The sequence below is a fragment of the Rhinopithecus bieti genome, unplaced genomic scaffold, assembly GCF_001698545.2.
Source record: "Rhinopithecus bieti isolate Rb0 unplaced genomic scaffold, ASM169854v2 scaffold_7580, whole genome shotgun sequence".
NCBI classification, from domain to species: Eukaryota; Metazoa; Chordata; class Mammalia; order Primates; family Cercopithecidae; genus Rhinopithecus; species Rhinopithecus bieti.
In genome coordinates, this window is record NW_016805470.1 from 2,164,868 (window position 1) to 2,186,447 (window position 21,580).

At 56.4% G+C, this 21,580-nt stretch overlaps 1 protein-coding gene across 2 annotated transcripts; it reads left to right on the forward strand.

Moving 5' to 3' along the window:
* The first annotated feature begins 882 nt into the window (after positions 1-882).
* HSPA12B (heat shock protein family A (Hsp70) member 12B) lies at positions 883-21,407 on the forward strand. 2 transcript variants are annotated; one of them, XM_017872638.1, is made up of 13 exons: positions 888-1,007; positions 6,830-6,889; positions 9,307-9,404; positions 10,762-10,886; positions 13,487-13,673; positions 14,067-14,171; positions 14,489-14,605; positions 16,482-16,656; positions 17,499-17,585; positions 18,017-18,121; positions 18,237-18,495; positions 19,065-19,168; positions 19,785-21,407. In XM_017872638.1, the coding sequence occupies exons 2-13, from the start codon at positions 6,847-6,849 to the stop codon at positions 20,438-20,440; spliced, it is 2,061 nt and encodes a 686-aa protein (XP_017728127.1). In that variant the 5' UTR covers positions 888-1,007; positions 6,830-6,846; the 3' UTR covers positions 20,441-21,407. The 2 variants fall into 2 exon arrangements, with proteins under 2 accessions (XP_017728128.1, XP_017728127.1); XM_017872639.1 differs by lacking the exon at positions 9,307-9,404 and having other exon boundaries at positions 883-1,007; positions 19,785-21,397.
* The last annotated feature ends 173 nt before the right edge of the window (positions 21,408-21,580 follow it).

Sequence of the window (21,580 nt, forward strand, 5' to 3'; positions counted from 1 at the left end):
CTGGTCTCCAACTCCTGGCTTCAAGCCATCCTCCTGCCTCAGACTCTGAAAGCGCTGGATTACAGGCATGAGCCACGGTTCCCTGCCCAGAAAGAGATCTTCACACCACAAACCCCCTATTTGGAGGCCAAGTCCCAGCATCCCCAATAGGGTCCCGGTTAGGACAAGAAAAAATGCTGTGAGACTCGTAAGAGAGGCTGGGCGCCCCTTTCTGCGGAGTGGTCCCCTTACCGGGCATGGGGCCTCAGTCTGTAAGACTCCTCGCCTCGGTCGTCTGAACTTGAGCAAGGACAGAGCTAGGCCCAGCCTGGGGACCTGAGGGCCTGCCCTCATCCGCGATTCTGCCTCTTTTCTGGCCACTGGGGACCGGGCTAGGGAAACTGAAGGGGCAGCGGGGGTGGGAGGAGAGAGGGTTCTGGGTCAAGGGACTGGACAGGTCTGGGTCAAGAGACTGGAGGAGTCTGGGGCAGGGAAGTGGAAGGGTCTAGGGCGGGCCCTTCCCCCTCAGCTGTTGGACCCTCGCTAAAGGGGCCGAGGCTGAGCCCCAAGGTGGGCCTGTGGAGGCGGGGCAGGGGAGCCCCTTCGCAGCTGGACCGCAGGAGGCCGACGAAGGTCTGGAATTCCTCTTCCCCTCCCTCCGCCGCCCCCTCTCCCTTCTCCCACCCCCTGGGCTGCTCACGGAGCCGGGGAGGCGCAGGAGGGGCTCAGGGAGGGGCCCTGGACGCGGGACCAGGCTGGGCCCCTCGGCGGAGGCCCGCGCAGGCAGGCCCCGCCCCGGCCTCGCACATCTGGGCCGGGAGCGCGGGCCGACCCCGGCGGCGCAGGCGGCGGGCCATCCGGCCTGGGGGAGGTGGGGGCGGCGCGCGGGGTGGGCGGTGCGAGGAGGCGGGAGGCCGCAGGGCCGGGCGCACGTCGAGGGCTGCGACCGCCACAGCAGGCAGGGCTAGCGGGCTGCGGGCCCGGGATCGCGGCGGCTGGCCGGGGCTCGAACTGTAGGGAGGGCAGAGGTGAGTTCTGGGGCGGGGGCTGCTGGGCGCCCGGAGTAGAGAAAGGCGCGGAGCTTTGCAGTCCTGGGCTGTCGGCTGAGACCCCACCAAAAACCTCCAGACTCCAGGTGTCTGGTGGGGGCAGATCTGCAAACCCCTCTCTTCAGCGAGGCTGCGGGTTCGGGAAGGCACTTGGGACAGCGACCTGGGGCTCCCACCCGGGCTTCAGGGGACCACCTCCCCTGTCCCTTGCACAGCTGCTCAGAGGCTGAGGCTGAAGAAACTCCTGTGTCTTACAGGCTGGCAGGACTGGTGTGAGCTGAGGCCCGCTCCAGGGAGCCAATTTGGGGGACCTGGTGCCTAGGCCTGAGGTGGAAACTTGGGGGTTGAGGTTATGTGTGTGTGTCGGGGGTGCCTCAGGGGTCCCAGGCCCTGTGGTCCCGAAGTGCAGCAGAGTACCGAGTGATCCAGGTGCCAGGGTCTGAGGCCAGGACCTGGTCTTCCGGGCCAGCTTGAGGTCCAGGTGGGGTGGGTCCAGGTTCCCGCTGGGGCAGTGGAGCCTGTCTGTGAGGCTAGCCTGTGTTGATGAGAGTGGAGGGGAGTAGCACGAAACTAGGGACTCTCCGGAGAGCAGACGCAGCTCAGGAATCCCAGGAGTGAGGGGTAATGGGGGGCTGTGGGCAGAGCGTGGGAGGGGCTCTGTTGTTTGTGAACTGGCTGCTCCCATGATGAGGACCCAAGGGGGTGCGGCAGGATGTATGGAAAGCAAAGATGAGGACAGGGAGGGGCCATGGGGAGGCATTTCTGTCACTCCCTGCCCCAGCGCAGGATGGGGCAGCCACCTCACTCAGCCATCCATGGTCCCTTCTTCTTAAGGGCTCGTCTCCAGAACAGAGTGGGGCAGCCCTTTGGGTGCCGTTTCTGATCTGTGCTTTGGGCCATGGTTGGCCCAGTGTGTGGCTTGGAAGAAACGCCTGTGGCCTCACTTAGCCCGCTGACGGAGTCCTGTTCCATTACAGGGCTGGCTGGGTGCTGAGCAGAGAACAGCAGGCGGAAGAGGCAGGGTCCTAGCCAGGAGGGGAGCTATAAGGACTTGGGTGGGCTCTTTGTCTACATAGGCATCATGTGGAGCCCTGAAACCCGGAACACTGTATTCCCATAGTGCTCCTGGGGACATGAGTGCCCAGCTGAAACACCCCACCCAGGAAGAGACCCTCCGAGGATTCTCTATCAGGCAAAGAGTCTGGCCCCTGCAAGGTGGCTCACGCCTGTAATCCTAGCACTTTGGGAGGATGAAGTGGGAGGATCGCTTGAGGCCAGGTGGTTGAGGCTGCAGTGAGCTGTGATTGGAGTGGAGTGGAGTGCCACTGCACTCCAGTCTGGGCAATAGAGCAAGACCCTGTCTCAAAAAAGGAGCAGGGGTGGGCGGGGGGGCAGGGTCCATCCTAGGCTATTGTAAGATCAGGGGGCACTCTGGGATGGGAGTCTCTGGTTGTGAATTCCTGCTGGGCCACACCCTATCCTAGTCCCCAGTGACTAATAGGCTCTGCCTATTGGGTAGAAGTCAGGGCCAGGGGTCAGGGCGAAGCTGATGATTAGAGGTCAATATGAAGCCAGGAGTTAGGGATCAGTCCATGGGCAGGGTTAGGGATCAGGCTGGGGCCAGAGTTTGGCATGTGCTTGTAGCCAGGAAATGGAGTTCCTTTCTGTGTAAATCAAACTGTCCCACTCAATTACTCTCAAATCCATAGGCACCACCAGTCTGAAATTAGTAGGTCCCTGAAACGGGGGTCAGCCTCCCCTCATTTTCAGCTATGGACTCTGCCCAGACCTAGGTTTTGGGAGCTGGGCTTGTCCCGTGTTCTGTGGTCAGCATTCTCCTTAAGTGTTTCTGGGTGTGTGTGCTTGCTTGGCAGTCAGCCACCTCTTGGCTTACCTCCACCTCTCGGGGAATCCATGGGATCCTCCTTCTTTAACACATTTTTATTTTATTTTTTTGAGACAGGGTCTCACTCTGTCACCCAGGCTGGAGTGCAGTGGTGTGATCATGGCTCACTGCAGCCTCAACCTTCCAGGCTCAAGCAATTCTCCCACCTCAGCGTCCAAAGTGGCTGGGACTCTAGGCATGCACCACTACACCTGGCTAATATTTGTATCTTTTGCAGAGATGAGGTTTTGCTATGTTGCCCAGGCCGGTCTTGAACTCCTGAGCTCAAGCAATCCACCCATTTTGACCTCCCAAAGTGCTAGAATTACAGGCATGAGCCACCACACGCAGCCTTTAACACAAATTGATTTAGTTCCTACCTCCTTCCTTAAAGAACTCATGATGACTAGAATGCGATTCTCAGTGAGACCAAAATCTCTAACAAGAAAATTCAGAATCCACATCACGAAGGGAAAGAACACTGCTCAAATCTGCCCAACTCCTTGCTTTTATCAACACCTTGCATATCTGGACTTGTTAACATAAGCCCTCTGTGTCACCCATTCTACCAGAAAGGGCACTGAGGCACAGAGATGTGGCATGATGCACTCATGCCAGGTGCCCTAATAGGCTCTTGCCATCCCTGAAACCCCAGCATAGGGGCACTCAGCATATCGCACGAGAGACAGTAGATAACTGGACAAGCTTCCGATAGCTGGGAAAAATATAGGCCCATGGTTTGGATGTGGAATCTAGTGTAGAATGAGGACTCAGAGTATTTTTTTTTTTCTTGAGGTGGAGTCTTGCTCTTGTCGCCCAGGCTGGAGTGCAATGGCACGATCTTGGCTCACTGCAACCTTTGCCTCCCGAGTTCAAGCAATTCTCCTGCCTCAGCCTCCTGAGTAGCTGGAATTACAGACATCTGCCACTATGCCCGGCTAATTTTTGTATTTTTAATAGAGACGAGGTTTCACCATGTTGGTCAAGCTGGTCTCGAACTCCTGACCTCAAGTGATCCACCTGCCTCAGCCCCTCAAAGTGCTAGGATTACAGGAGTGAGCCATGATGCCCGGCCCAGAGTCTTTTTTTTTTCTGGTGGTTCTAGGTTGTTTCTCCTCCAGGTATAATAGCCTTAGTCCAGAAAATCCATTCATTCATTTAGCAAAGTGGTTCCCCAGTGCTAAGCACAGAGCCTGGCATGAAGAATCTCGATAAGTGTTTGCTAAAGAATCAGAACAACATACAAATAGGGCTGCCAGCTCCTCCCTCGAGACCTTGATCCAGTAGTATGCTGGTTAATGTTTTCCAATCAGCTCTGGTAGAGGGATAAAATCCTGATTTGTAGTGCTTGCCAATTTCTGTGGTGTAAATACTCCCAGCCATGACTGATTTCAAGCTACCAATGTGATGTCATTGAATGCAGAATTGGGAAGAGATAGAAATAAACAGCTCACATGAGCTGGCGGGACCCCGCTCAGCATCCCACTCCATCACCCTGAGCTGGGCTCCTGCCCCTGGCTCCTAAGACCCCTCCCCTCCCCTCTCTTTGCTTTCCCTTTTCTCCGCAATAGCCAGCTGATATATGCGTGCCCACAACCAGCCCCTATCCTTTTTCTGATTCTGATTCCTGAGCATCCAACTGTGTACCTCCAATGGTACAGAGGACAGCAAGAGTGTCTGGAAATCTCCATGGTGCTGGCCATGCAGGAGAATCCTGGACATACAAGAGTGTGTGGGAGTCCAGGTGTCTGTCCACGGTGGGGCTGGTTTGTGTGAACTGTGTGAGCAAGGGTGTGTGCATGTGTGTATGGGCATGCCAGAGCCAGCTCTGTGTCTGCCTGTGTTCTATAGCAAAACTTTCTGATCGGGCTGCTGGTGACAGAGAGGGAATGGATTGGCCTTGTGTAGCCTCCCCATTTGTTTAGGGGAGCAGCCAGGCCCACCAATGAGAACATAGTGTCAGTGGTCTGCAGACTAGCTGAGAGACACTGTTGAGCAACACTTCTCAAACTTCAATGTGCACCTGAATCACCTGGGAATCTTGTTAAAATAGGCCAGGCATGGTGGCTTACGCCTGTAATCCCAGCATTTTGGGAGGCTGAAATGGGCGGATCACCTGAGGCCAGGAGTTCGAGACCAGCCTGGCCAATATGGTGAAACCCCGACTCTACTAAAAATACAAAAATTAGCGGGGCATGGTGGTGCATGCCTGTAGCCCCAGCTACTTGGGAGGCTGAGGCAGAATAATCGCTTGAACCTGGGAGGTGGAGATTGCAGTGAGCTGAGAACTGAGATTACACCACTGCACTCCAGCCTGGGGACAGAGTGAGACTCTGCCTCAAAAATAAATAAATAAAAATAAAATACAGGTTCTGATTCAGCAGGTCTAGGATGAGGCCTGAGGTTCTGCATTTCTAACAAGCTCCCAGGTGACACCAATGCTGCTGGTCCTCAGCCCACACTTTGAGTAACAAAGCTGTTGATGGTTTGGAATATCCTGCCTATATCCTGGCCCCAGAACTTCATAGACAGGATTGAGTCCCTCCCATCTTAGAAAATAAATATTCTTCCTCACCTCCCTTCAGCTTTAGCACCCTCCAACTACTGCCCTCACATGCATTCTTGATCTCAGCCAAGCTTCTCAGAAATTCTAGCTCAATATGATTGCATCACTACGCTCCAGCCTGGGCAACAGAACAAGACCCCGTCTTAAGAAAAGAAGTTCTAGCTCATGCGACCTCTTGCTCACTCTTCACCTAAGCTTACCTGCCTTGAGCCACTAAAACAGGTGTTTCCAGTCTCATCTGAGGACCTCTTACAGGGATCTAGCTTTACCCATCTCTTGGTACAATCTTCATGAGACCATGGGGCATCTCAATCTCCTTGGCCAGTCCACGTTCCTCTGTTCGGCCTTTAAGTGTAGGTTCTCCTCGTGACAGAGTGACATCCTATCTCAAAACAAACAAATAAAAAAAGAAGGCCAGGTATGGTGGCTCACAACTGTAATCCCAGCACTTTGGGAGGCCGAGGTGGGCAGATCACCTGAGGTCAGGAGTTCGAGACCAGCCTGGCCAACATGGTGAAACCCCGTCTCTATTACAAATACAAAAATTAGCTGGGCATGGCATGCAGCTGTAATCCCAACTACTGAGGAGGCTGAGGTAGGAGAATGGCTTGAACCTGGGAGGCAGAGGTTGCAGTGAGTTAAGATCGCACCACTGCATTCTAGCCTGGGTAACAGAGTGAGACTCTGTCTCAGAGAAAAGAAAAGACAAATTGAGTCATGCCCCCACCCCAGCCTGCCACTTCAAACCTTTCAAGATTTGCTGTTGCCCTTCATATAAAACCAAATCTGAAATAGGGTGCACAGGCCCTACCTGCAGGGTGAGAGCCCAGCCCAGCCCTCCGTCCAGACTTACCATGTCCCCTTCCCATCCCACATTATCCAGCTTTGACCTTCCCAGGACTCAGCAACCCTTGTCATTTCAAAATCACTTGCCTAATTATCATCTCCATCAGACTGTTGGTTTCTAGGGCAGGGACAGTGTCTCTCTGGGTCACTGATATCTCCCAGCACCTGGCACAGAGCAGGCACCAGAAAACATTTAGGAGGATCCTGATTCCAAGAAAGTAAAGCCATTTTTTGAGACAAGCTGGGAACTGTGGGACTTTAGATGAGATTTAAGGAATTACTGTTAATTTCATTGGACATGAGAATGGTGTTTCAATGATGTTGTTGAAAACGTCTTTATCTGTTGGAGAGATGTATTAAAGAGTTCACAGGTGAAACAACATGATGGCTGGGATTTGCTTCAAAGGACTCAAGCCAAAAGTAAACAAATAAAATAAATAAGCATTCAGTGAGGGAACAAAGGGACAAATAAATCCCACTCTGCTTGTCTGTTCCTGTTGACAGCTACAGGGCCTGCAAGGATGTTGGCTGTCCCGGAGATGGGCCTGCAGGGGATGTACATCGGTAAGAACCCCCACCACTCTGCCCTGCCCCACCACCCATTCACCCCAGCAGGCACTGAGACCCACCTACAGGTTGTCCAATGCACCTCTCCCGCAGAGCTTCCCAACAGCCCTTCTGTGAGTGAGTGAGTGTGTGTGTGCATGTGTGCAGGGCAGGTCTGTGCTTACTGGTCCCTCCCGTGTGTGCAGGGAGGGTCTGTGTGCAGAGGTTTGTGTATGTTAGTATGTGTGAGTATGTGTGCACACAGGACTTGTCTATTCACAGGACCTCCATGTATATATGAGTGTGGGCTGAGTGCATGTGTGTGTGCCAGGAGGGTCTGTGCACACAGGAGTGTATGCATGTACATGTGTTTTGTTCAGGCTCCGTCCACAGGACCCTGTGTGAGTGTGTCAGTGAGTGTGTGTCTCTGTGGGCAGGTCTCTGTGCACAGAACCTGTGTATGGGAGTATAGTCTGCAAGTGGGCACACATACAGAGAATTCTATGTGTGCATGGAGGGTCTGTGTGCACAGGAGTGTTTGCATGTCCATGTGTTTTGTTCAGGCTGTGTGCATAGGACCCCGTGTGAGTGCATCAGTGAGTGTGTGTCTCTGTGGGCAGGTCTCTGTGCACAGGATCTATGTATGGGAGTATAGTCTGCAGGTGGGCATGCATGCAGAGACTTCTGCGTGTGCATGTGCATCTGCCCATAGCCTGGTGTGGGAGCAGGCTTGGGTTCTCTGCAGGGGTGGGAGGCCGGAGGCAAGAGGGACACTCCTCAGGAAGTCCATTCACAAAGACCTGGTGGGCTGGGCCCTTCCTTCCTGCCTCCCTTCCCAAGCTCGAGCCACAGCAACTTGGCCTCTCAGGCTGCAGCTGGTGGCAGGGCCAGAGCCTGCCCTGGCTGCCTGAGGAGAGACAGCCCTTGGAATGTGGCCACTTTGTCCCTGCCCCTCCAGCACCTCAGACTCTGGCCCTGTCCAGGCGCTTCCCAGAGTCCCCCTCATGCCTGGCCCTTCACCTATGTTCCCAGGTTACCCCCAAGGCCAGGGAGAGTGGAGACCTGCCTGGCAGCACATGGCAGGACTGTGGCTGAGGGAGAACAGGGCCTGCCTGATTTGTCCATGGAGCTTCCTACCAGATCTCACTCTCCCTCCCTAGCCAGCCTCCCTGGCCTGTCCATGGATCTCAAGGCTGCCCCAGTACTCCTCACATGCCCCTTAGCAATGCCCAGTGTGGTGGTGGCAGCTACTGGCCCACACCTGTGGGGGTCCAGCCAGGCAGGCCCTCCTGCCCCATGAGCCGCCTGATCCTTGGAGCCAGGCCTGGGGCTGTCCTCCAGGGCTACTCCACTCCCTCCCACCAAAGGTCCAGCTCAGTCCCAGGCCTGCAAGAGGGTCTTGATGGGCCCTCCTGCCCTGAAATGCTGGCTCAGGGTGTGTGTATATGTGTGGGTGGGGGATGGGAATCAGACTTCCTAATGTTGTGGACACCCCCCGTTCAGGACTGGGCTGTCTTTATGAGTGTGGGAGGAGATGCTTCCCCTCCTGGATCCTCCCCAAGTAGCCAGCTGGGCCTGTCTGTGGCCCTTGTGGGCATGGGAGCTGTGGAGTTCCCTCAAGTCCTGATTAGAACCACGTGGCCCAGCTTTAGGGTGGAGGGGAGCAACCCCACCTCCTAGCCAGTTAGGTCTGTAGCCCCACCTTTTTTTTTTTTTTTTTTGATACGGAGTCTCGCTCTGTCACCCGGGCTGGAGTGCAGTGGCCAGATCTCAGCTCACTGCAAGCTCCACCTCCCGGGTTTACGCCATTCTCCTGCCTCAGCCTCCGGAGTAGCTGGGACTACAGGCGCCCGCCACCTCGCCCGGCTAGTTTTTTTTTTTTTTTTTTTTTGTATTTTTTAGTAGAGACGGGGTTTCACTGTGTTACCCAGGATGGTCTCGATCTCCTGACCTCGTGATCTGCCCGTCTCGGCCTCCCAAAGTGCTGGGATTACAGGCTTGAGCCACCGCGCCGGGCCTGTAGCCCCACCTTTTGAAGGAGAAGGGCTTCTCTCTCTTCCACTCCCTCCCAGGAGCTCACCTGCCCTATCTCCCCACCCTTCCGTCTCTGGACTGAGTCTCCCTGCCACACAATGCTTTTCTGTCTCTCTCCCCTCCCGCACTGCGTTTCCGAGGGGCCCTAGTGGGGAGACAGTGAGTCCCCAGGGAAAGCATGGGTCACCCGCTAGGGAAATGTTGCTTCTGATAGCAGACCCTCAGCTCCTGCCCCTACGTCATGCGTGTCTTTCCTACACCCCCCAGTCCTCCTCCCCAGCAGACAGCCCCTTGCCTTAGCCCAGCAAGGACTGATGGAGAACCTCTGGGTGCCTGGCTTGGGGTCCGCTGCCATCCCTACCCTGCTTGTGCCAGGATGAACTGCCCTCTCTTCTCTGCAGGCTCCAGCCCGGAGCGGTCCCCAGTGCCTAGCCCACCCGGCTCCCCAAGGACCCAGGAAAGCTGCGGCATTGCCCCCCTCACACCCTCGCAGTCTCCAGTAAGCCTGGAGCAGGGATCAGGTGGTGGGTAGCCTGGGTGGTGTGGATGGGATCATGCCTGGCAATGTCATGACAGGGCCTGGGCTAGGAAGGAGGAGGGGATGGGGATACCACCATGCCTCTTGTCCCCATACACTCCAGTCATATGCCCCCCAGAAGGATTGGCCTTGGGTGGCCCTGGACTATAAAGGTAACAATTCTACTGAGAAGGTGAGCCCCATGTAACTAACTCCCAACCCCCCCAACACAGGAGGCACCCATAGCCATTGAAGCTGGCCTGGCTGAGGCAAGTGTTCCTCTGAGCATGTGGCTTTTCTAGGTCCCCAGAGCACTGGGCCTCCTGTTGACCACAGTCCACCTTAATCCAAGTCATATCTGAAGGAGAGGAGACATGTTGCTAAAAAAAATAGTCTGGAAACTATTAGCTCGGGCTGGCCATGGTGGCTCACACCTGTAATCCCAACACTTTGGGAGTCTGAGGTGGGCAAATTACTTTGAGCTCAGGAGTTCAAGAACAGCCTGGCCAACGTAACGAAACCCCATCTCTACAAAAAAATATGAAAATTAGCTGGGCGTAGTGGTGCACACCTGTAATCCCAGCTACTCAGGAGGCTGAGGGTGGAGAATTGCTTGAACCCCGGAAGCGGAGATTGCAGTTAGCCAAGATCGCACCACTGCATTCCAGCCTGGGTGACAGAGTGAGACCCGGTCTCAAATAAAAAGGAAACTACTAGCTTGAAGTATCCAGGACACCACCTCCCCACCCCCAAGCTCCCTGGGTCACCCCATCTGGATGACCTTGCCCTGGTGAGCCAGCTTAGGGACCCCCTTATTCTCAGGGAGTCCAGCCCTGGCACAGGAGAAGGCACACATTTCTCTGGAGACATGCACGTGCTCTCTTCTCTCTGCCATAGAATCAGTCTGGTTTGTGTCACTGTGGCCACAAGGAGCAAGAGGGTAAAATATATGCACTGGTCCATGTGCTGTAAAACTGCCTGGAGGAGCAAAATTGCTCCCAGCTGGGCCCAGACTAGTGGCTGCCTATGAAGATGGTGTGAGGTGGGGGTGGGGCTAAGGCAGTCTAGGGGAGGGTGGGCAGAGGCTGGAAGCAGGAAAGCAGGAGCTTGAAACCAACCCTGCCTGGGGCTACCTGAGAGACATGTCCAAGGCTCAGCCTGGAGCCTGGGAGGGCAGAGGAGCCTGAGAAGGTGGGCAGGTGGGGTGGGCCAGGTCCAGGGCTGGTCTGGACCAGTCAGTGGAGGGGAGTGTCTTCCCCATGCAGAGAAAGCGTTGGGGTTTGGGGGGGTGGGGGTGTCCCTGCTGGCTGCTTGCTAATTCTAGGTCTTGCACTTGCAGAAGCCCGAGGCCCGAGCCCCCCAGCAGGCCTCCTTCTCCGTGGTGGTGGCCATTGACTTTGGCACCACGTCTAGTGGCTATGCTTTCAGCTTTGCCAGTGATCCTGAGGCCATCCACATGATGAGGTGAGGGTGGCTGGGCTGGGAGAGTGAGGTGGGGTGGGTGGGGAGTTCCTCATACCCAGGGATGAGCTTGCTCCCAAAAGTACTGTCACTGAGACATGGGGGTCTCCTCAGAGGCCCTGCCACCCCTAGTCTGGGGCTCCCCACTGGGGCAAAAGGTTGGAGGATGGGCCCCAGGCCTGGGTCCCTGGCCTCAACTGGAGCAGCTCCCAGCCCTCTGAAAGAAAAGTAAGACTTTGTTTTTAATTTTGAATTTTTTTGAGATATAACTTACAATAAAATATGCAAATCTTTTTTCTTTTCCTTTTTGTTTGAGATGGAATCTCACTCTGTCGCCCAAGCTGGAGTGCAATGGTGCAATCTCAGCTTACTGCAACCTCCACCTCCTGGGTTCAAGTGATTCTCCTGCCTCAGCCTCCCAAGTAGCTGGGACTATAGGCATGCGCCACCATGCCTGGCTAATTTTTTTTATTTTTAGTAGAGACAGGGTTTCACTATGTTGGCCAGGCTGGTCTCAAATTCCTGACCTCAGGTGATCCGCCCGCCTCGGCCTCCCAGAGTGCCTCACAGACATGAGCCACCACACCCGGCCTTTTTTATTTTCTTTCTTTCTTTCTTTCTTTCTTTCTTTCTTTCTTTCTTTCTTTCTTTCTTTCTTTCTTTCTTTCTTTTTTTGAGAGACAGGGTCTTGCTCTGTCACAAAAGCTGTGTGCAGTGATCACACCACAAGTGCAGTGGTGTGATCATAGCTCACTGCAGCCTCAAACTCTTGGGCTCAAGCAAGCCTCCCACCTCAGCCTCCTGAGTAGCTAGGACTACAGGCAGCACCACCACACCTGGCTAATTTTTTTAAAATTTTTTTGGAGAGACAGGGTCTCACTGTGTTGCCAGGGCTGGTCTTTAATTCCTGGCCTCAAGTGATCCTCCCACTTTAGCATCCCAAAATGCTGGAATTACAGGCGTGAGCCACCATGCCCAGCCCACAAATATTTTTCTAAGCTTGTAGACAAACACACACATATACAAACATATATGTGTTTTTTTAAAAAAAGTGAGATATACAGCTTGCTTTGTTTTAAAGCTTCAACACTATTTTGTAGATATTTCATGTTAGTGGCCAGGCGCGGTGGCTCAAGCCTGTAATCCCAGCACTTTGGGAGGCCGAGACGGGCGGATCACGAGGTCAGGAGATCGAGACCATCCTGGCTAACACGGTGAAACCCCGTCTCTACTAAAAAATACAAAAAAACTAGCCGGGCGAGGTGGCGGGCGCCTGTAGTCCCAGCTACTCGGGAGGCGGAGGCAGGAGAATGGCGTAAACCCGGGAGGCGGAGCTTGCAGTGAGCTGAGATCCGGCCCCTGCCCCCCAGCCTGGGCGACAGGGGAGACCCCGTCTCAAAAAAAAAAAAAAAGATATTTTATGTTAGTACATACAAAGCTACCACTTTCTTTGAACGGTTGCCTAGTATTCCATAGTACAGATGTGTCATAATTTATCCATTCCCCTATTGACAGTTTTAGCGGTTTTTTCCCTCCTCTCATTTTCACTGTTACAAAATGCAGCTGTAATATCCTTCTATGAAAACTTGTGCTGCAATCTCTATGGGGTAGATTCCTACAGGTGATTCCTAGGTCCAACATCTCAAATAAAAAACAAGAAAATGAAAGTTCTAAGGGTTGAGTTGACAAGTCACACAGTTGTTATGAAAGACATGTTTCAAAAATTCATTCAGATGTTGGTGGGTTTTGTGTGAACACTCCCTTTGGGACCTCAAGACCCCAGTCCTCTGAATGTGTCCTAGAGGGTTGGCAAGCAGTAGGTAAAGCTATAGGAGACCTCAAAGCTCTCAACCCACACTGGGATGGGAGGTAAGAGGGGCTTCTCCAGGCCTGGAGACTGGACGGAAGATTGAATGGAGAGACAGACGGACAGGTAACTGTTCCCAAAATACATGGGACTTGAGCTTCGTGAGATTGGACTGTCCTTCCTTCTGCATCACAGGAAACCCCAAAGGCTCCGGGCACTTACGGCCCTCTAGGAGCTGTAGGACATCCCAGATGTCTTGCTCATCAACACACACGGCTGAGGCCATGCTGGGGCTAAGGACACATCCAGGAACACTATCTCTGTCCTGTGGAGGTGAAAGTCACAGGAAATAACTGGGGGACATCCCGGCGTCCTCCTAAGCCCTCTCTTCCCACCAGACACCAAGCCCCTAACATCTCTAGATGTGTCCCTAACATCTCTAGAACCGACCTTCTCTCACCTGGATGGCTGCAATATACTCCTCCTTGGTTTCCTTTCTCCATGCTCTCTTCCCTCCATTCTGTTGCTCCATGGGAGCCAGTGACCTTTATTTCTAAAGGCAAATGTGGTCATACCTCTTCGCTACTTAAAATCCACGAAGACAGAATTCTGAATGGCCTTCTGTGCTCTTCATGATCTCACCTTAGCATTCTTGTATTTTCTCCTGCTGCCTATCCAACCGACCCATAGCTAGTTCTCCCTGCTCTTTCACATCTGTAAGTTTTTGCACATGCTGTTCCCTCTGCCTGGATTCCCACCCAAGTAGGGTTGCACTGACGGCCCTGTGCCTCCGCAGGAAATGGGAGGGCGGAGACCCGGGCGTGGCCCACCAGAAGACCCCGACCTGCCTGCTGCTGACCCCGGAGGGCGCCTTCCACAGCTTTGGCTACACCGCTCGCGATTACTACCATGACCTGGACCCGGAAGAGGCGCGGGACTGGCTCTACTTCGAGAAGTTCAAGATGAAGATCCACAGTGCCACGGTGAGTCACAGGGCTCCAGACAGGGAGGCGGGGCCAGCATTGAAAAGGGCAGGACTAATGGGGGGCTGGGGCAAAACCAAAACGCGTGAGGACCGACCCGTTGGAGTCGTGGCTTGAGAGGCGGCAGAGCTAAAGGGAGACGTCGGACTCCAGTGTGGGCGGAGCTCAGAAATGACACAAGTGGGGGTGGGGCTAATAGTGAAGCTGGGGTTGCGGGAGGGGTGGGACTAAGGAGAGGGGCTGGGACAGAGCTAATGTCAGATTGGGGCTAGAGTGGGATGGTGTTAAAGAGGTGGGGAAGCTCCAGGAAACGGGGCGATTTTAAGAGCGAGGTCGTCAGGAAATGAGTGCCGAGCTGAGGCCTCCTGCAGAGCCGCCCTGTGTCCCTGCCAGGATCTCACCTTGAAGACCCAGCTAGAGGCAGTAAATGGAAAGACGATGCCCGCCCTGGAGGTGTTCGCCCATGCCCTGCGCTTCTTCAGGCAGCACGCCCTTCAGGTGCGCTGCGGCCCCACCTCTGCCGACTGTCGCAGGGACCCCCTCTTGTCCCCTCATCCGAAACCGCTCCCCCATTCCGTCCCCGACATTGGATGGGTAGCCACCGCCGGAAGTCAGAGGTCATCTTCTCCAGTACCCTCCTCCCTTTTTGTCTGGTAGAGCCTGCACCAAGCCATACTGATGGGAGGGGGGCTGATTCTTCCAACTCTGCTGGGAAGTCCTTCCTGTGGTTTGATTAGTACCTCCAGCTCCGCGGAGGGCTGAAGACCACACTCCCTCCAAGCCAGCTTTTCTCTGACTGCCCCCTCCTGCACCAGGAGCTGAGGGAGCAGAGCCCATCGCTGCCAGAGAAGGACACTGTGCGCTGGGTGTTGACGGTGCCTGCCATCTGGAAACAGCCGGCCAAGCAGTTCATGCGGGAAGCTGCCTACCTGGTGAGGATGTGCAGACGGGTCAGAGAACACTGCTGAGGAAGGCCCGGGCCTGCCCCCGTGCCTGCATGCACCCCACCACCCTTGAGACCACAGAGTCATTGTGGAAAGAACTTCAGCCTGCTCCTGCTGGGAGTTTGTAGGGTTGCTCCCCCCAGGAGAGGGAATGGGCCCGCAGGAACAGGGGACAGAGGGACAAGAGGCACAGCCCAGGCTAGTGTAGACAGTGCCTTAAGTCAGGTGTCCTAGAAGCAGAGCCCAAGATGGAGAGTCTTATACTTGAGGTCTATTGAAGAAGGGTTGTCAGGAGAAAGGCAAGGGAGGGAGGCGGGACAGGAGAAGGAGCTATGAAGGATGTGGTCTTGGCTAGAGTCTAGCCTCAGGTTTAGCCTCAGCTAGATCCCATGGGGAGCTGCAGAGGGAGAACTGTAGCACAGAGCTGGGGCCAGCTTCTTGCACATCCGTATCGGTCTGTCACTGATTCTGGGGGAATGGGAGGGACACCTCTCCAAGTGAGGCCATTCCCATTCAGCTGAGGGCCGTTATCCAGAGGAGGTAGCAGCTGTGAGCCAATAGCAGCCAACACTCACAGTGGCAGGCAGGGCACCTAAAACATTCACTTGGCATCAGTATTTTCCGGGACACCCCCACCACCCCCCACCTTTGTTGGTTCTTGAGCAGGGGAAATAGGACTATGAAAGTATAAAGGGAGGCGATTCTGGCCAGTGCATACAGGTCTTCCTACCACTGAGATGCTCAAAGGTCTAGAGCAAGGAGTTGGGGGCTCCATTGGAGACAGAGAGGGTATAGCCTCAAGACTCATTGCTTGGTCCTAATCCTGGAGCCTTGAATACAGACCCTAGGCTGTCCAAAAGGGATCTCAAGCCTCCCTGTAGACACCCTGGAGGGGCCCCCAATCCTCCCATACCTATGGGCCAGGCATGACCCAGGGTCAGGTCTGTAGATGGCTACCCTTTTCACTGGAAGGAGCTAACTCTGAGCACAGTGGACATACCTGTGCAAGGATCAGAACAGAAGCAAGGCTGTCCCCAGCCGGAACAAACACCTGCTCCCCCAGCATCCCCTTACCTATTTCCCCACCCCCTTTCCTCTCACACTGTTCCCTGGCCGCTCAGGAAAGTCTGGCCCTGGGTAGAAAGTCTCCATTCACATCCTTATCCCTCTTCCCTATCTGGTCAGAATCTGGGGAACCCTACAAAACCATGACGTACTTCCCACAGGGATCCCCTGCCCTGATGAAGGAAATAACTCCAGATCTCAAGTGTTTTTCTCCACCCAACTGGCCTGTCTTGTTGCCTGGAATTTCAGCTTCCTTCCTGCTGTATCAGATTCCCTGGGAACAAAGTTCTCCTGGGAATGGGGTGGCCTATGGCTACCGTCTGACACCAGCCTGGTGGAGAAACAGGGTTCAGTGAGCTAAAAGGGCTCCCCACCATCTCCTCTGAGCCACCACACCCCCCACATTGTGCTAGAGTCTCTGCCAGCACCCCCAGCCAGCGCTCAGCTGGCCACTTGCACCTGTGAAGGGGAACCTTGCTGCAGCCCTGCTATCTTGGGAAGTTTGAAGGGACACATCCCAGGGGTTCTAGGTCTGCATTCTGTCTAGAGCCTTTTCCTGCTGGGCAACTTCTTCCCCATCTTTGTCCAAGGCTATTCCCTCCCCAGCCTGGTCACAGCGTAGCTATGAGGCAGCTCCAAATTTGTGCAGCACAGAGGGGACTGAGAGGCCTAACACGGGTGGGGTGTGATGGAGGAGGAGGTGGGAGCCCCCACAGGCCCGTGGTTCCCCACCTCCCGGTGCCATCTTAGGTGTGACAGCCCACAGTGCCGCCTGACCCTGCCCACCACCCATCCCCAGGCTGGACTAGTGTCCCGAGAGAATGCAGAGCAGCTACTCATCGCCCTGGAGCCTGAGGCTGCCTCAGTATACTGCCGCAAGCTGCGCCTGCACCAGCTCCTGGATCTGAGTGGCCGGGCCCCAGGTGGTGGGCGCCTGGGTGAGCGCCGCTCCATCGACTCCAGCTTCCGTCAGGGTGAGCTGCCCCCAGGGACACCACCCACCCTTGGAGGGTCAGAGGGTTACTGAAGCCAGAAGCTCAGCCATGTCTAGTATGAAGGGGAGGGGGTCCCCACCCCGGAGAAGCCCAATTTGAGCAGGCAGAAACATGCCTGGTGCAGCCCGTCTGAGGGAGGGAGGCACAGCCCTGCCCAAGGGCAACCTCGTCTCAGGGTGGGACATTTCCTACCTGGGGGAACCCAATCTCAGGGTGGAGATTTCACCTTGCCCTAGGGGAGCAAGGTCTGAGGAGGGCAGGACTCTGCCCAGCCCTGAGTCTGAGGGTCAGGGGAGACACAGCCTACCCCGGGAGGAAATTGCTGGGGTACTGACAAAGGAAGAAGTCAACCCATTGCATCAGCTGTCCCCTTCACTCCCATCATCCTCCCTGACACACATCAGCCCCAAGCTCCTGCTGCCAGGACCAGGCACCAAGGCCAAGGACAGCTATGGTCATCCTCCCAAATGCCATCTCCCAGGGCAGGGAGAAGCCCTAAGTCCTGAGTCCCCTCTGAGACTCCAAGGACACCTACTGCCTCCACTCCTCCAAACCCTCTAACCCTGATTTTGCCATGACCTGAGACCTCCTGGGTTAAAGAAAGGCCCTGTGTCCATAAATACTTCCCCCCTCAGCTGTTGGATACAGGGTGGGAGTTTGGGGTTCAGGATTGCCCTCTCCCAGTCAGGAGCAGGTTGGAGTTTCAGGAGCACTGGTTGCTCCCAGTGCCCATGGAGGGCCTGGGCAGGAGGATGGGAGTTGAACGCCATAGCTGGAGCACCTCTTTCTAATCTCACTCCCTGCTGTCTCCTGACCCCCAGCTCGGGAGCAGCTGCGAAGGTACCGCCACAGCCGCACGTTCCTGGTGGAGTCGGGTGTAGGAGAACTGTGGGCAGAGATGCAAGCAGGTAGGGGGAAAGGGGGATGGAGAGTTATCCTTGGCCCCTACCGGGCACCATATACTGATGGGGGGAAGGGCATGTTTGCAAAGCCCGTCTCTTCCTCCTCCATCCGCTGTACCTAACCTGGCCGTCCCCTCACAGTCACCCGCACCCCCACCCCACTCACAGCGGCGCCCCTAACTCCCACTCCTCCAGGGGATTCTCCGCGGACGCTCGGGTGGAGTTGCAGAGCCTCTGGAACCATTTCTCCCCCACACCCTGCGCCCATATGTGGTGGTCTGAGGTTCAAGCACCTGAAGCCCCTCACGTCCCTCCCCCGACCCTGCAGACAGGCCTTGGGACCCGGGTCAGGGCTGGAGGCTGGGCGGGGCTGGAGGGGGCGCAGGGCTGAGGGTGCGAGGCCGCCCACGAGTGTGTGCCCACGCTCACCGCCACAGGAGACCGCTACGTGGTGGCTGACTGCGGCGGAGGCACCGTGGACCTGACGGTGCACCAGCTGGAGCAGCCCCATGGCACCCTCAAGGAGCTCTACAAGGCATCTGGTGAGTAGCCAGGCGGCATCCCGGTACCCAGCGCGGCCCGGGCCCCGGCCCCGCCACTGCCCCCTGGCAGCTGGGTGAGCGCTGACGCCCCCCTCCGCCCCCTGCTCCACCCCAGGGGGCCCTTATGGCGCGGTGGGCGTGGACCTGGCCTTCGAGCAGCTGCTGTGCCGCATCTTCGGTGAGGACTTCATCGCCACCTTCAAAAGGCAACGGCCGGCAGCCTGGGTAGATCTGACCATCGCCTTCGAGGCTCGCAAGCGCACTGCTGGCCCGCACCGTGCAGGGGCGCTCAACATCTCGCTGCCCTTCTCCTTCATTGACTTCTACCGCAAGCAGCGGGGCCACAACGTGGAGACCGCTCTGCGCAGGAGCAGGTGGGTCCCGGGCCCGCGGGCTCAGGCAGGGTTTGCCGACCCGGAAATGACTGTGCACGGGAGGGTCCCGGGCCCCAAGGAACGGTGGGGGGTCTGCCTGATTCATCCCACATATACACCAAGCCAGCAGGGTGTCGGGGTGGGGCGGCGGGGAGCAGCGAGTGAGTGCCCCAGCCCAGCAGGCTCCACCCACGGAATCCGCAGCCCGAACTGGGGCAAGAGAGAGAATCATGGCGAGGAGGCGGCAATGACTGGTCTCCTCCCAGCCTTCTCTACACACGCATCCCCGGCGCTGCCGGCCCATGCTCCTTGGCTTCCCTGCACCAAAGCAAGGGGAGGCCTCTCCGAGGACCTCGTACCCGGAACCTGGAGCAGGCTGGCAACTAAATCCTGACTGAGTAGGGTGGGGTTAAGGGCTCACATCCAGCAGTCCTCTAGACACCACGTGCAGTCGGTGCCCAGGCACTTCTGCCTGGTGGCAGAGGTAGAGAATAAGAACCACGGACCCCAAACTGGGGCAAGCAGCTGGGCCCTGACCGATAGGTCTGTGCCCCTTTCACCACCAACAGCGTGAACTTCGTGAAGTGGTCCTCACAGGGGATGCTCCGAATGTCTTGTGAAGCCATGAACGAGCTCTTTCAGCCCACAGTCAGCGGGATCATCCAGCACATAGGTGAGCACCTGAACTCGGTCCTCCACCCGCCCCCACATAAAACAAATGCGGAATAATCCCCCCCCACCAATCAGTGCCTAGAAATCTCCACACATCCATACACTGGGATGAGACCTAGAATCATCTAGAACACCTGGAGGATGAAGTGATGATTAAGAGTGGTGATTAAGAGCTAGGGGGTTGATATGTAGTCTTGCCAAGGCAAAAAACCTCTGGTGCCTCAGTTTCCCCATTTATAAACTGGGGTGATAGTATTGGGTTCTCAAAACGTTATCACAGGGATAAAATGAGCTGAAGTATCTACAGTGAGCATAATGTCTTGCACACAACGTCTAGGTGTTTAATACGTGTAAATGCATATCCTTATCTCTTGTTCTCCACGTCGTGGTGGGAGAGAAGTGGGGAGCGTGAGTGTTGGGGAGGCAAAGCCCTCGAGGACTCGCGGGAGCTCTCAAAGAAAGTGCTCAAATGGCTACTCTCTAGTTGCCAGGCGGGTACGGGCTAGGGAGGGGAGGCGCCGGTGGCCGCCTAGTGGTGGCCTCAGTGGTGGCCTCTCTCTCTCTCCCCCGCCTTCTCCTCCGCCCCCTTCACCCGCGTCTCCTGTCCTGTACCGCAGAGGCGCTGCTGGCACGGCCGGAGGTGCAGGGTGTGAAGCTGCTGTTCCTGGTGGGCGGCTTCGCCGAGTCAGCAGTGCTGCAGCACGCGGTGCAGGCGGCGCTGGGCGCCCGCGGTCTGCGTGTCGTGGTCCCGCACGACGTGGGCCTCACCATCCTCAAAGGCGCGGTGCTGTTCGGCCAGGCGCCGGGCGTGGTGCGGGTCCGCCGCTCGCCGCTCACCTATGGCGTGGGCGTGCTCAACCGCTTTGTGCCTGGGCGCCACCCGCCCGAGAAGCTACTGGTTCGCGACGGCCGCCGCTGGTGCACCGACGTCTTCGAGCGCTTCGTGGCCGCCGAGCAGTCGGTGGCCCTGGGCGAGGAGGTGCGGCGCAGCTACTGCCCGGCGCGTCCGGGCCAGCGGCGCGTGCTCATCAACCTGTACTGCTGCGCGACCGAGGATGCGCGCTTCATCACCGACCCCGGCGTGCGCAAATGCGGCGCGCTCAGCCTCGAGCTTGAGCCCGCCGACTGCGGCCAAGACACCGCCGGCGCGCCTCCCGGCCGCCGCGAGATCCGCGCCGCCATGCAGTTTGGCGACACCGAAATTAAGGTCACCGCCGTCGACGTCAGCACCAATCGCTCAGTGCGCGCGTCCATCGACTTTCTTTCCAACTGAGGGCGCGCCGGCGCGGTGCGAGCGCCCTCTGCCCGGCCCCGCCCTCTTTCGGTCCCCGGGCCTGCGGAGCGGGGTGGGGCGGGGGAAACGATGGTTCTGCTGTGTGCGCCTCTTTCCCCGCCCTCCGGCCCCGGGGAGATGAGGTCATGGCAGGGTGGGTGGGGACACACCCAGAGACTGGCTTTGGGATTGGGCCCTTGTCCGCTGACTGCCAGGCTGAAGGAACCCGCCAAGGACTGAACGGGTAAGGGTGACTGAGAAGAGGTTTGCAAGACAGAGCGCGCAGCCCTGCAAGTGGCAAGTGACCCCGAAGGAAGAACGCAACAGAAGATGGAGTCCTGGTCTGAACTTAGGCGAGTAGGGGTGGGGGTGGGATGGCAGGAGGAGCCGCAAGAGGAAGGTTGTGCAGGGTCTGGACCTGCAGGGCTGGAGTTCACTCATTGATGGACCCAGCCTGAACCGGGAGGCAGGCAGAGGAACCTTGTGCTGTAAGAAAGTCACTGGAAGTGGACTCCAGAGGGACAGGTGTGGTAGCACAGTCCTGGTGTGGTGCTGACCACCCAAATATGACTGTGAATTGTAGAAAGGGCAGTAGATCTCTAATGGGGAGGTGGGAACATTATTATGATGGAGGCAATTATGAGGGGATATGAGGGTAGCATTTCCTTCTAGACAAAACACCCATCTGGGAAGGCCCCAAGGGCAGCTTATGAAGGACCCCACTTGCACCCCACCCCAGCCATGGAAGGACAGCTGGAGGGTGGATGAGGAGGCCAGAGGGAGCACTGAGGGGTGGTCCCAGCTCTGCTATTGACTCGGTGTGCCTTTAGGACATTCTCTGACTGCCCATGGGCCTCAGTTTCCCAAAATGTGAAATGTCAGGCACTTCCCTCCAACTGTGACATGCAACAGCCCCACCTGCCTGAGAGCCCTGAGGTGACAATAAAACATTTATGCCCAAGGGGAAGCCATAGCCTGCTGATATGGCGTGGAGACCCTAATAATGGGAGGAGTGTAGGGGTTAAGGGTGCTATAGAGAGAAGGGAGAAAGCTTTCAGCTGTGCATAGGGAACTGACCAGAAGGGGGTGCTGCTGTCTCCCCATCAAGCATCCCAAACAACTCCACTGCTTAAGACCTCT